Here is a 13,887-nt window from a genome sequence, read left to right on the forward strand (position 1 = left end):
GCAACCAGGCCGGACTTAGGTTGTTACCCTTGGGGATCTGACATAGATGTTGCAATCTGGATTCATTCATAATGCTGAGAATAGTTCCTAGTTATTAAAAACAAAAAGCCAAACAAACAAAAAACCGGTGGCAAAGGCCAGGGGAATACAAATAGGGTTCCACAAAAATCCTGTCCTTCAGGTCATTGCTCAGTACTTCTTACAGTCCTAGAAGGCAATTCTCACATTACCGAGAGAGACACTGAAACTTGGTGTTATTACTTGGGCTGTTCAGGGTTTCACAGTAAGCCAAGGACAAAATTAAATAACAGACCCCCGTATCTTCAACCATTTAGCAATCCTACTTATTCTCAAAGACATCCTGCCCAGCACTGCTTTCTGGTACCCTATCTACCAAGGGCAGCTCACCTCATGGAGACAGGTATACTGCACATGATACGGGGCGACCTTCTCCTCCCCCTTGATCTCCACATTGATTTGTAGTCGGATAGCCCCTGAGACGGCTGACTTGTCTGTCCTCTTTTCTGGGAATGAAGGAAAGACTGGAGATCGACACCAATGCAACTACAGATAGCTTAGACAGCCCTCATCATGGATTACCCAAGGCAAAGGAGACACTGACCCAAGGGTTCACCCAATAGGTGAACTCATTCCAATGACCATATATTCTTCAAATATCCCTGAGTAGACTAAGTGGGAGAATAGGAGTGGCCTAGAGGCTAAAGGCATCAGGGATGGGTATGAAGATTAAAGGGACTTCTGAAACCCGGGGAATATTCAGCCAGAGTGAGTTCCAGACCCCCCAATTCCTCAGTCCCCCACCCCTAACTATGGTCAGTTCTTGGTGGGTAAGGAAGACTACACAGAGATATGCTTTAGGCATTATATAATGGTCTTGGTAGATGGGAACTTTCCCAGGTTTCCTCTTCATGCTCCTTTCCCAGAAACTTTTTTTGGTTTTGCTTCCTTACCCAAGTTGTACCAGACATCCATCTCGCCACTCAGTGTCCTAACCTCGATGATGGTTTGGCCAAGGAAGTCATCTGACTCTCGCTTTAGCCTCTGCTTTACTCTTGATTTGATGTCATCATCCTCATCCCACACACGCACCTTAATGCGGTCAGAGGAATTGTGGCACTCACTGTGAGAGAATGAGGTAAGCTCTGTTAGAGACAGACCCAGTTGCTCCCACTCCTATTACTTCCAATTCCCTCCCAAAAGCTCCATAACCTGTACTTGAGGCCGTGGAACAGAAGAAAAGAAGCCCAGAGAACAGTAGAACTAAAGTTCCCAGTGAGCCAGGCTACCCAGCAAATGATTCTTCATTCCTGTTCTGGGCCTCACTGAGAGCAGCGCTGTGGCTCTATCACCATCCAGCTCTTAATTGCCCTGAACAAGGGAAGGGGGCAGGAATGAGTACCAGGATCAATTCTGACTCCTTCTGCAGCTAGCTATATCAGCAATTCAAAGAAGAAAACAGCTGGAAGACGCTACAGAAACTCAGGAAGCAATTTCCAGTTCCCTTCTCAGAATCCAAGGCATAAAATTAGGAAAGGTACTAGATGTTCATGGTATATCCATCTGGTTATATCTGCTTAGCTTTCTATTCTAATCACCCACTGTGTGCCTGATGGACTTTTATTACCCTTTAATAATCACTTGAATTGTCATCTCCTTCTATAGTGTTAGCTTTGTAGAAGGGTTTACCCAGGACCCCCCTCCCCCAACCCCCCATCAGGCTCTCCTTCTCCAGCAGCTATTTTCTCGGTCCCATTGCCTCAGCCAAGTTGTACTCAGCAGAATTACCTGCTCTTTCCCTAAGTCCCATATTCCATTAAATATCTTTCCATATTCCATTAAAAATAGTATAGTGTAACTACTGGTCTACTGAAAAATAATAGACAATTAAACAAGGAGCTTCTTTAAGTCAGGGATTAATCTAGTTCCACAGTATCACATACAGTATTTTGATAAGAATAGGGGCTTAATAAATTATTTACTAACTGGGTAAAAGTTAGCAAAAATGAAAATAGAGCCAACACATTTAGAATTAAATATAAGAAGAATTCAAGCAAGAATCATTCAGATTTCCAAAGAAACACGTGCTTCCTCAAGTAACTGCTGCCTCTGGGTTGTGGAGATGAATTGTACTGTACCCCAATCTCTTTCTGTATGAGTTCTCCAAATGGCCATCAGAAGAAGGCTTCTACTTCACCAGTCTGCTTAGCTGGGTCAGACTGAGAGAACTGTTCCAAGGCCTCAAGGTCATGACAAATAAACTCTATATGGATACTCCAGAAATTAGTCCAACTCCTTAGCTAGAGTTTGCCATTTTTCAACAACCAGCCCTTACCGTTATATGAAAGAATTTTTAAGGAAATAAGATAATGTAAAAAGGATTATACGGTAGGAGGAAAGGCAAAGTGCTTAAGGGAAATGCAAACACCTCCATATCTCAGATTTCCCTCCTTAAGCCAGAATTAACCAGTTATAAGGCAAGGATATTCCTTCCCTATTCCCTGGAAGAGCCTAACCCCACCTAGGCAAGTTGGTAGTGCCGGAAGGTACACAGTACGGTGGCCAGTCCCTTGTTCTGTCATTAAGCAGCAGTAAAATCTTTCTAGCTCTAGAAAAAGTGGTAAGAGATGCACTGGGGCCTTCTTCACAGCCCTGTTTAACATTCAGAGCTTAGGACAATAACCCTGATCCAATAGTCCATGAGAAGAAATCCAGAGAAAGAATGGTTGCCACCCAAGTGAAACATTTCAGAAATGAGTTTTCCCCACTCCCTCTACTTGATCCCTCTTATGGTCAAAGTCCAGAATAGCAGGATTTAATGCTGTCACCAAAATACACAGTCTCCGGCAAGACAACAGGCTGCCCTCTGCGACTTACAAATGAAACTTTTCCTCCCAAATAGGATTTAGGTTTCCAAAAATGGTCTTGGTACGCTTCTTTGTTTTGCCCACTTGCACTGTCACATAAGGGTCACTGGATCCTGTCTTGTCCTTGGCTTGTAGGCCCTGGGCACACACCACTGTAACTCGAGCACACATGGAGAAGGATTGAGTATGCTTTAGAAGTTGAAGCCCTCTGCAGCATTGCTTATATGCTTTCCAACCTAGAGCAGTGACCATGTGCTCTTTGCACAGGTACTCAAACTCCCGACCCCCCTTCTCATCTATTCCTTGTTCTGGATTACCAGTTTTTCCCTCAAAACCTATCTCAAGGATGCCCGTCCCAACTTGAAGCCCTTACTGACCATTTACCCCTACATTGGTCTTGGTCTTTCCCTGTCTGGTATATGCATACTTCAGTCTCATCCATCCAACAAGTGAGCCATTGGTTAACTATTCCCTGGTTTCCTGCTTAACCTCCTTCTTCTACCCCCAGTTCTTATACAACTGAACTATTAACCAAGACTATAATGCCAGATTGTTAGCAAATCCTTGTATTATCATTCACATTGTTTGTAGGTACCAACCTGGCCTTTCCTATCACCACTGCAGTAGAGATTCCCCCTGGGTTCTATCTTTTCTCTCTCCAGCCTCTTGCCCTCTCATACTCAGACTGCTTTTTCCCTAGGTTCCTCCCCAAAGCCCAGGATCTTCCTGTCCCTCAACTCTGGCCTGCTCACCAGTGATAGTAATCTTGGCTGACCATTTGGAGGTGCCATCCAGTACACTCTGCTTCACTGTTTTCATCTGCTGCACATGGGCAACTTTGCTCACAGTAAAGACATCCCGGATAACTTCAAAGATCTCCGGCTTATTGCGCTCTCTGATCTTCATGCGGTCCTTCATGGCCATGATAATGTTCTGGGTCCGGTCCTCAGCTCCATGCTTACAGCTCTTTTCTGCAGCCCCTGAAGGATGGACAGAGACAGTCAGAAAGTAGAGCTAACCAACAGGCCTTGGACCAAGTGTTAGGCTGAGGAATAGGCCTGGGAGAGTCTACTAAGTAACAGGAAAAGCTTAGGTAGATTGAGGTATACTGTTGGACTTGCTGCCTGCCCAGTGGCGTTTAAAATGCAACTCAAAGAGTGGAAAATCATGATAATTGTTAAGAGAGGCTCATTACGTTATTCTATTTAGATATATGTTTGAGAAATTTCATCAAAAAGAAACTGAAAAAATGCTCACTCAACATTTGGCTTTCTCTTTCTTTTATGCAGATGGTGTTTTAAGAGATACTCTCTAACCCTGAGGTCAAAATGTCACCAGTGAGTGTTTCAGTTATTACAGAGGGGTAGGGAGTATATACGACAACATCACCAAATTCATCCAACCATTGAGCCATAGTACAGATCCCAGATTTCATCAGGACACTCAGGTGGATTCTGCCATATGGTTCCAGTGTCTTTAATAAAATAATATAGTGTGATATGGTGAGAAAAATATGGTCTTTGCTATCAGACAGGTTTGGGTTCAAATCTTGAGCAAAGTCATCACTAGCATTTGTCTTCTGAGTCTTTTCAGAGCCTTGTCTCTTCTCCTGATTTTGTCTTCTTGTCCCTCATGTCTACTGTACTCATGGCACTGGCTCTTCAAAGGACATTTTATGTGAACAGTTCCTCAAGTTCTCTCCCTGTGCCCCTTTCATGTCACCTTTCCTTCCTAGGGATAATGAAGCACTTGTAAGTTTAAAAGGCTCCTACCACAGTCCCTGAAGCCCTTAAGGATTTTTGTTTTCTTTCACTATAGATTAGGTCTGAGTAATGTGTAGGATGTCCAGAGTGGTGAGAGAGTAGTTTCCCATAATTTTGAAGGAAACATATTGTTTTTCCTGTTCCTAATCTGCCCAACCATGTTGACAGTAAAGCCACTTATTTAGCCAGAGTCTTGAGAGTCTGGTACACTCTCCTCTGGATTCTGCCTGATCTATATGAAATTTCTGTTCCTGGTACTGCATGTTTCTTTCTGTGAGAAAGAAACAAATGCTGCCTTTTCCTGGGCCCTAGGGTTTAGAACTAAGGAGTTCCCTCTGAAAGTCCACAGAAATCACTCTCTCCCCATTAGTTTCTGTCCCCAATTAAACATGCTTTAGTTATTTGGTCACTACAGACATTGTGCTCAGTCTCTGGAATCACTTGAATCATGGAAGAGATACTGTCCCTACCAGAGGGACATGGAAAGTGCAAAGAATTTTTCCTAATGGTGCTAAAGATCTGTTATTGAGAAAGGCAATGTCCTTTGATTCCGGACTCTATCTTTTCTGAGAAGGAAGGGGCTTCAGAATCAGGTAGACTGGAAGACTGGTGGCTCAGCAAATCTAGCTCTTTGTTGCCTGCTTCCCTCACCCTCTGTCCATCACCCACAGGGGCACTCACGCTGCAGGCAGTCGGCATTGAGCAGATCTTGGCACTTCTCATGGCACTTGACTCCACACTCGCTGCAGCGCATGCCCTGCCGGGCAATGCCCCAGAGTAGGCCCTCACACTCATAGCAATAGGTGGGAGTAGTGGCAGTCCAGACTTCAAAGTTGTGGGGTGTGGTGCACGAGATGGGGTAGATTAAGGCCTGCAGGGTTTTCTTATACACATGGGATTTCTGAAAGACACATACCCCATCACTCATCAGCAACTTTAGGACTCTGCTGGGAGATACCAGAATTGAGACCCTTGGAGGACATTGAGGACCCTGGCTTCTTCTCTCGCAGCAGAGAAAGTCTCCTTACCCTGGCCTACCCCATAGCTCACCCCAGCAAAAAGAAGCTGCCAAAGTAGTATGCTCCCATTCTTCCAACATGGGTTTGACCTGAATGCTGGGTGTGAGCCTTGCCCTAGCATTCAGGGTTTCTAGAGGACCAGAGCCTACACAAAACCCTGAGTTTCAGAAAGGCTAATGTGTTACCTCCTCCTAAAGGCCAACAGGAGACTTGGGGGCTTATTCCCTGGTCTGGCCCCTTGCCTATTCAGGTGTGAAAAACAAGGACCTTTTGCTTTCTATCCATTTTATTAATGATGTTTGCCCAGCATCCTTGAATTCTCAAAATTAGTAAGGCTATAGAGGTGATCACCTGTCCTCAAGATAGTAGACTCATGAAAGCCCACAAATGGGTTACTTACCAGCTCTTCATCCTTGAGAGAGGTACGTGTGGCCAATGCAGAAGTAATCCCTGCTTTCCGGGACTGGACCAATGACTGTGAGAGAAGACCTGCTGTCAGCCCTAGCCACCAATACCAAGGATTGGCAAAGCTCTGGGGAAAGAGCGTTAATGACCGCGGAGCCAAATATTTCAACTGTCACTCATAGGGGCTGCCTCTGGGTAACAGCTAACAATTATCCCAGGCTAAGATATAAAACCCAAGTACCTCAGGGGACTGTTCTAACTGTATTAAAACACATTTCTCTCAGTCTCCCTATTTCAAAGTCCAAAGAGTTTTTACTTCTCTTACTGTTCTTAGGTAGTCTACCCCACAGAAACCCCTTGTTTATAGAAAGAAAAAAGAATGTGAAAAGCTTTGAGTTATAGTAGGAAACAGGTCACTAAGAATAGGATAGACATGTAACCCGACCAGAATCACATTTAGGAATCATCATTGAGAACAATGATTCCATGCTATTCTCTGTTCCCTGGTACCACCCTGTCATGGTCAGGTTCATGTGTCAACTTGGCCAAGTGGTGGTACCTGTTTGTCTGGCTGGGCAAGTGCTGGCCTGTCTGTTGCAATGAGGACATTTCATAGAATTAGATTATGATCGTGTCAGCTGCATCCACAGCTGATTCCATTTGTAATCAGCCAAAGGGGAGTGTCTTCTGCAACGAGTGATGCTTAATCTAATCATGGGGAGCTTTTTAAGGAGGATTCAGAAGAGACAGGCTCTATTCCTGCTTCGGCTGGCGAGCCTCTCCTGTGGAGTTCGTCCAGACCCTCCATCAGAGTCGTCGGCTTCACAGGCTGCCCTGTGGATTTTGGACTCTGCGTTTCTGTGCTCACGTGAGACACTTTTATAAATTTTATATTTGTGAGTGTTTTCTGTTGATTCTGTTTCTCTAGAGAACCCTAACTAATACACACCTGATGCTCACATGATCCCTGGGTGGCTGTAGAAGCCAGTAGACAAGTAAGCTGGGCACTTGGCAAGTGACAGGGAAAAATAGCCTCAGTTAAATCAAGAAAGGCAGGGAGTTAAGCCTGAGAGCTGGGGCTACCCTGAGACCTGGGCTGCTCTGCTAACTAGGCTTCTGTATAGAGGGGTGCCATGTATCAACCCCTTAAGCTGTATTTGCCAAGCCTGAGTTTTAGAGGTAGACCCTGGAGAGGCACATGGTTTCCCTAATAGAGTGGGCACTGGGTAGATATAAGTCATATAATCAGTCTAAGGTAGGAAGAATGGCTGGGAGGGGCCCAGGTGGTTAGGGTTGAGGGCTCTATTATAAAGGATGGGAAGGAACTCTGGAGACACTCACCATAGCCTGCGCAGAGGAGAGCAGAGAAAGGAACAACATGATGTTAAAGCTTTCCCAGGGCATGACTTTCAGAGGCAGTTGAGAGGTTCTGCCTTATAATCATAAATAGAGAACAATTCCCAACCCTCCTCCACCTCTATCTACTAAACACTTCAACTCAGACAGCTGGCCAGGCCCCAAGGCCTAGAGCTCCCACTCTAAGGAGAGCACACCACACAGTGAAAGAGGCCATGGTAAAAGAGAGAGGAGGCGAAACAAGAAGTGAACAAGATGCTGTATCCAATTAGTTAAGCAAAGAGAAGCAATAGGTAAGGAAGGAGCAGAGGAAGAGAAAAAAAGTAGGAAGGAATGAAAGGAAAAGAAGAATGAGGAGACGCGAGATGAAGGAAGGAAAGAAGTTAATAAAGAAGAGATGATATCAGAATATATCCTCATCCAGCCAGTGAAATGAGGAGCTGGAGGAAGGCGTATAACAGGAGAAGAAAGGAGGAAAAAAGAAGGAAGATAATAAAATCATTTTATCACACTTCACTTTGTTGCACTTTGCAGATACTGCGCGGGTTTTGTTTTGTTTTTTGTTTATTTTTTACAAATTGAAGATTTGTGGCAACCCTGCATCAAGCAAGTCTTATCGGCACCATTTCTCCAACGGCATGTGCTCACTACAAGTCTCTGTGGCATATTTTAATTAAGGCATGCACATTGCATTTTTAGACATAATGCAACTGCACACTTAATAATGTAAACATAACTTTTATGTACACTGGTAAGGCAAAAAACTGTGTAAGCCAAAAAACTGTGCAAATACCACTTTACTGTGATATTTGCTTTATTGCTGTACTCTAGAACTAAATCCATAATATCTCCCAAGTGTGTCTGACATAAATGATAGCAAATAAAGGAGTAAAAGAAAGAAATGATGATGAGAAAATGACAGACAATAGTTCTATTCAACCAACTAAAGAGGGAAAAACAGGTGGAGAAAAAACAGAAAAGGACTGGACAGCAAAATCAGAATAGACAGAATAAAGAGAAAAAAAGAAGAATATAGAAGCAGAAAATGTGACAAGAGAAATGATTTATTCTTCTGGCTTTAGAGTTCTGGGAGCCTGTGAGAGCTCACCAATGCCTGGAGCCCACTCTATACCACTACCCCCAAGGCTACAGATAACACCTTAAGCTGATTATATCTCGGGAGTGACCCAGGATGGGAGGCCCCAAGATCAGCTTTAACTCTCAAGCCTGTTCCAACTCAATTCCACAATTTTTTTTATTATTCCTCACGCCAAACACCAGGTTAAGGATTAGGGATATAGAGATCATCCATAAAGCCTATCTTTTAGGCGAGGACTTTTACTTGACCTTGAAGAAGGGGTAGCACCACTTATACTCACTCCACACTAAACTCAATTATCTAAGTCGGAGGCTAACGGCAGTTTCTATTCCAGATCAGCAAAGAAAGTTGTAGAGATACCTAAAGAAGCCAGATACCTAAACAGAGCTTTGAGAACCTGAGCTATAAACGAAAAACCTGGGCTCTAACTAAGGAATAAGATAGAATGAGGTCCCACTAGGGCCATCAGTAAGTCTTAGTAAGGCTTCAACAGAAGGATCATCAGACCAAAACTAGTCACTGATGCACCACTCCCTGTCCTGACCACTTGTCAAGGCCTAATTGTGCAATACTCCAAGGCGCCTGCCTAAGCCTGGACAACAATCCTCACTCACCAGGTCACTGACAAGTGGTAGTGGCTTCTTTCTGCGTAGATCTGGCATGCTATCAATGCCATAGAGCCCTCCAGCTGGCCTGAGGAGAGAAGAAAATATGTCAGAATCTTCAGTCATGTCTTGAGTAACTGCCACGTTCAATGTCTCATTATCCTTTGTTGCCCCTCTCCCCAGAAGAAGACCTCTACCATATTTCTATGAAAGGGGTTAGCAAGACATAATATATGGGAAATAAAGCCATGGGAGGAGTCTCAGAGTGCCCTCAGTGTCTTCTTCGGTTTTAGTCCAGGCTGAGAGTTCTTTTATCCCACAGTGATGGTCCAAGATATCTCTTTATTTGAAGACCCTTGTACTCCATAAGGCCATGTGTGAATTGGTGGTCAAGAGTGGTCCTTCCATCAGATAAAGGTCTAGTATCCAGAACTTATAAAGAGATTGTTCAACTCAACAACAAAAAGACAGCCAATCCAATTACAAAATGGGAAAAAGACTTGAACAGACATTTCTCAGAATAGGAAATACAAATGGCCAAAAGGCACATGAAGAGATGCTCAATGTCCCTGGCCATTAGAGAAATGAAAATCAAAACCACAATGAGATATCATCTCACACCCACCAGAATGGCCATTATCAACAAAACAGAAAATGACAAGTGCTGGAGAGGATGTGGAGAAAGAGGCACACTTATCCACTGTTGGTGGGAATGTCAAAAGGTGCAACCACTGTGGAAGGCAGTTTGGCGGTTCCTCAAAAAGCTGAATATAGAATTGCCATACGACCCAGCAATACCATTGCTAGGTATCTACTCAAAGGACTTAAGGGCAAAGACATAAACGGATATTTGCACACCAATGTTTATAGCAGCATTATTTACAATTGCAAAGAGATGTAAACAGCCAAAATGTCCATCAACAGACGAGTGGCTAACCAAACTGTGGTATATACATACGATGGAATATTATGCAGCTTTAAGACAGAATAAACTTATGAAGCATGTAATAACATGGATGGACCTAGAGAACATCATGCTGAGTGAGACTAGCCAAAAACTAAAGGACAAATACTGTATGGTCCCACTGATGTGAACCGACATTAGAGAATAATCTTGGAATATGTCATTGGTAACAGAGACCATCAGGAGATAGAAATAGGGTAAGATAAGGGGTAATTGGAGCTGAAGGGATACAGACTGTGCAACAGGACTGGATACAAAAACTCAGAAATGGACAGCACAATAATACCTAATTGTAATGTAATTATGTTAAAACACTGAATGAAGCTGCATCTGAGGTATAGTTTTTTTTTATTTTTTATTTTTTTCTCTCTATTATCGTTTTATTTCTTTTTCTGTTGTCTTTCTATTTCTTTTTCTGAATCGATGAAATGTACTAAGAAATGATGAATATGCATCTATGTGATGATATTAAGAATTACTGATTGTATATGTAGAATGGAATGATTTCTAAATGTTGTGTTAGCTAATTTTTTTAACTAATAAAAAAAAAAAGAGTGGTCCTTCCCACACCCAGGACAGAGACACGGCTCCCCAAAGATAAGTCTTGCTTGGCCTGTGCCAGAACAAAGGCCCCTGGAGCAGCTCTAAAGGAAGAGCCTGTTGCTTAGGTAAGGAAGACTGCTAACAATGACATGGAGGGGGAGACTTTCTCCATCTATAAGTAAAGGAGTCTACAGAGATACCTTGGATTCTGTTCTTCAAAGCTTCCTGAAGAAAAAGAGTCTCCATGAAGAAAGAAGTCCTCATAATAAAGTAGAACCAAGGGAGGCAAGATAGGAGACTTCCAAAAGACCATTTAGGAAGGAAGCAGCAGCAAAGGAACTTTAAGAGCCTAACACCCATTAACAGGGACAAGGAAAAAAGTACAGTTGGAGCAACAGGTGATTTCTAAAATTTTGATAGGTTTTTTTATACTTATTACTTTTGCTGTTCTTTGCCTCTTCTTCTATAACAATAAAAAATAAAAACAGAGAAAGTTTCAAGATGATGGCTTAGTGAGGTATGGAATTTAGTTTGTCCTCCAGAGCAGATAGTAAATAGCCAGGAACAGTACATAACTGCTGGGGCCACATCAGTGACCGGACACACAGCATACACCAGTCTGGACCAGCTGCAATCCCACCCAGAACCGTGAGTCCCCCAAGCCACAGAGACCGGTGCCTCTCCCCGACAGGCTGCTTCGCAGAGGGGAAAGGAAAGAAACTTTACTAACAGCAAGGAGCTGAGCTCAACCAAGTTCCAATTGTAGAATTAATTAACAAATTCTGACTACTAAAGATAGACCCCGAGCTCAGTTGAACCTTGAGGAAAAGCTGAGGTTGCTGGTTTTTGCCCCGACACATAGGGGGCAGGGCTGACGAAAACAGGAAAAAAAAAAAAAAGAGATTTTTTTGGAACAGACAGCACAAAATACTTGAAAGGGTCTGGGCCCTGAAGGAAAGAAGGGGGCACATAGGACCTGGAGATACACAGAGCAATGTACCAACTTAAGCTCTTGCTTGGCAAACCAGAAGTACAGGGGTTCTTCCCTGAAAAGGTTTTTTTTTTCTTTTCTTTTTTTTTTTTTTGGTGGCTGTGTTTCTATGGCTTAACTACTCTTTGGCTACAAGTGCACAGCTTCTCATGCTCCAACTGCCCCAGGCAAGGGCAGAATTAAGCTTGTCCCAGAGAGAAAAAGGGTGGTCAGGTGAAAGAATAAATCCCTGGAGGCTGTGCCTTCCCCAGGAGAGGGGTGGGACCCAGCTCAGGTGGAATCCCTCCCTCAAGGAATTCAGATACCAGGGTCTAGAAAACTAAAGCGATTAAAGCCAGATTACTACCTCTACTCTGTCTAAACCACGCCCCCAGCAGGGAAAGTCTGCTGAAGTTATAGTCACTGCATCACTTTATGCTAGTGGGGCCTGCAGGCAGACACAGCCACATACTGAATTAGACAGGCAAAACAGAGAGTCTAGAGACTTCATAGGAAAGTCTTTCAACATGCTGGGTATCACCCTCAGGGAAAACTGATGCAGATGACTCTTTCTCCTTGAGATGAGACCAGTCTGGACTGGAAAATCTGACTGGGGTCCATAATACCTAAGTAGACCCTCCTAAGGAAAAAAAAATGTATGCCATGCACCTTGCAGGCATGGCAAGAAACAAGAAAAGAAGAACTGAAAAATTCTGATCTGTTAAACAAAACCTATGTTCGAGGTCTAGAATAAGCTGAACAGAATGTCAGTTCAATGGCAACGAAGTCATTCAGCAAGAAAATCCTAGGCAAAAAAGTGAAAACAATCTCCAGAATAAACTAATTAAGGAAAATAAATATGTCTAGACGCCAGCAAAAAATAATAAATCATACTAGGAAAATTGAAGATATGGCCCAGTCAAAGGAACAAACCAACAATTCAACTGAAATACAGGAGTTGCAACAATTAATTCAGGATGTTCGAGGAGACATGGAAAATTTCATAAAAATCAAATCAATGGGAGGTCACAGTGGCTCAGCAGGCAGAATTCTTGCCTGCTATGCTGGAGACCCAGGTTCGATTTCTGGTGCCTGCCCATGTAAAATATAAAAAAATAAAAAATAAATCAAATCAATGAATTGAGGGAGGACATAAAGAAGTCAAGGGACAAATAAAAAGAAGAAATCAAAAGTCTGAAAAAACAAATCACAGAACTCATGGGAATAAAAGACAGAGTAGAAGAAATAAAACAAAAAAAAAGGAAACCTACAATGTTAGATTTCAAGAGGCAGAGACAGGATTAGTGAACTGGAGGATGGGACATCTGAAATCCAACAAGCAAAAGAAAATATAGGGAAAAGAATGGAAAAATATGAGCAGAGACTCAGGGAACTGAATGACAACATGAAGCGCACAAATATATATGCTGTGGGTGTCCCAGAAGGAGAAGAGAAGGGAAAAGGAGGAGAAAAACTAATGGAGGAAATTATCATTGAAAAGTTCCTAACTCTTATGAAAGACTTAAAATTTCAAATCCAAGAAGTGCAGCATACCCCAAACAGAACAGATCCAAATAGATGTACTCCAAGACACTTACTAATCAGAATGTCAGATGTCAAAGAGAAAGAGAGAATTTTGAAAGCAGCAGGAGAAAAGCAATTCATCACATATAAGGGAAGCCCAATAAGACTATGTGTAGATTTCTCAGCAGAAAACATGGAGGCAAGAAGACAGGGGTATGATATATTTAAGATACTAAAAGAGAAAAACTGCTAGTCAAGAATCCTATATCTAGCAAAACTGTCCTTCAAGAAACGGGGAGGGCAGGCTCAGCAGGCAGAGTTCTCACCTGCCATGTCGGAGACCTGGGTTCAATTCCTGGTGCCTGCCCATGTTAAAAAAAAAAAAAAAAAAAGAGGGAGAAATTAAAACATTTTCAGACAAAAAATCACTGAGAGAATTTGTGACCAAGAGACCGACTCTGCAAGAAATACTAAAGGGAGCATTGGAGACAGACAGGAAAGGACAGGAGAGAGAGGTATGGAGAAGAGTGTAGAAATGAAGACTATTAGTAAAGGTAAAAAGAAGAAAAATTAGATATGACTTGTAAAATTCAAAAGACGAAATGGTAGAAGAAAGTACTGCCCTTACACTAATAACACTAAATGTTAATGGATTAAACTCCCCAATCAAAACACAGACCAGCACAATGGATTTAAAAACAGGACCCATCTATATGCTATCTATAGGAGATGCATTTTAGACCCAAGGAAAAAC

General features: G+C 42.7%; 1 protein-coding gene across 5 annotated transcripts in view; it reads right to left on the reverse strand.

Moving 5' to 3' along the window:
- Positions 1–13,887, reverse strand: part of UNC13B (unc-13 homolog B) — a 289,854-nt gene that overhangs the window by 32,518 nt on the left and 243,449 nt on the right. For all 5 annotated transcript variants that reach the window (XM_077147811.1, XM_077147810.1, XM_077147808.1 and 2 more), the window contains 7 exons: positions 9,142–9,220; positions 6,068–6,142; positions 5,330–5,549; positions 3,638–3,865; positions 2,896–3,037; positions 972–1,141; positions 409–524 (listed from right to left, as the gene is read on the reverse strand). In XM_077147811.1, coding sequence (XP_077003926.1) covers positions 409–524; positions 972–1,141; positions 2,896–3,037; positions 3,638–3,865; positions 5,330–5,549; positions 6,068–6,142; positions 9,142–9,220 — 1,030 coding nt within the window. The remainder of the gene's footprint in view (positions 1–408; positions 525–971; positions 1,142–2,895; positions 3,038–3,637; positions 3,866–5,329; positions 5,550–6,067; positions 6,143–9,141; positions 9,221–13,887) is intronic.

The sequence above is a fragment of the Tamandua tetradactyla genome, chromosome 2, assembly GCF_023851605.1.
Source record: "Tamandua tetradactyla isolate mTamTet1 chromosome 2, mTamTet1.pri, whole genome shotgun sequence".
NCBI lineage: Eukaryota > Metazoa > Chordata > Mammalia > Pilosa > Myrmecophagidae > Tamandua > Tamandua tetradactyla.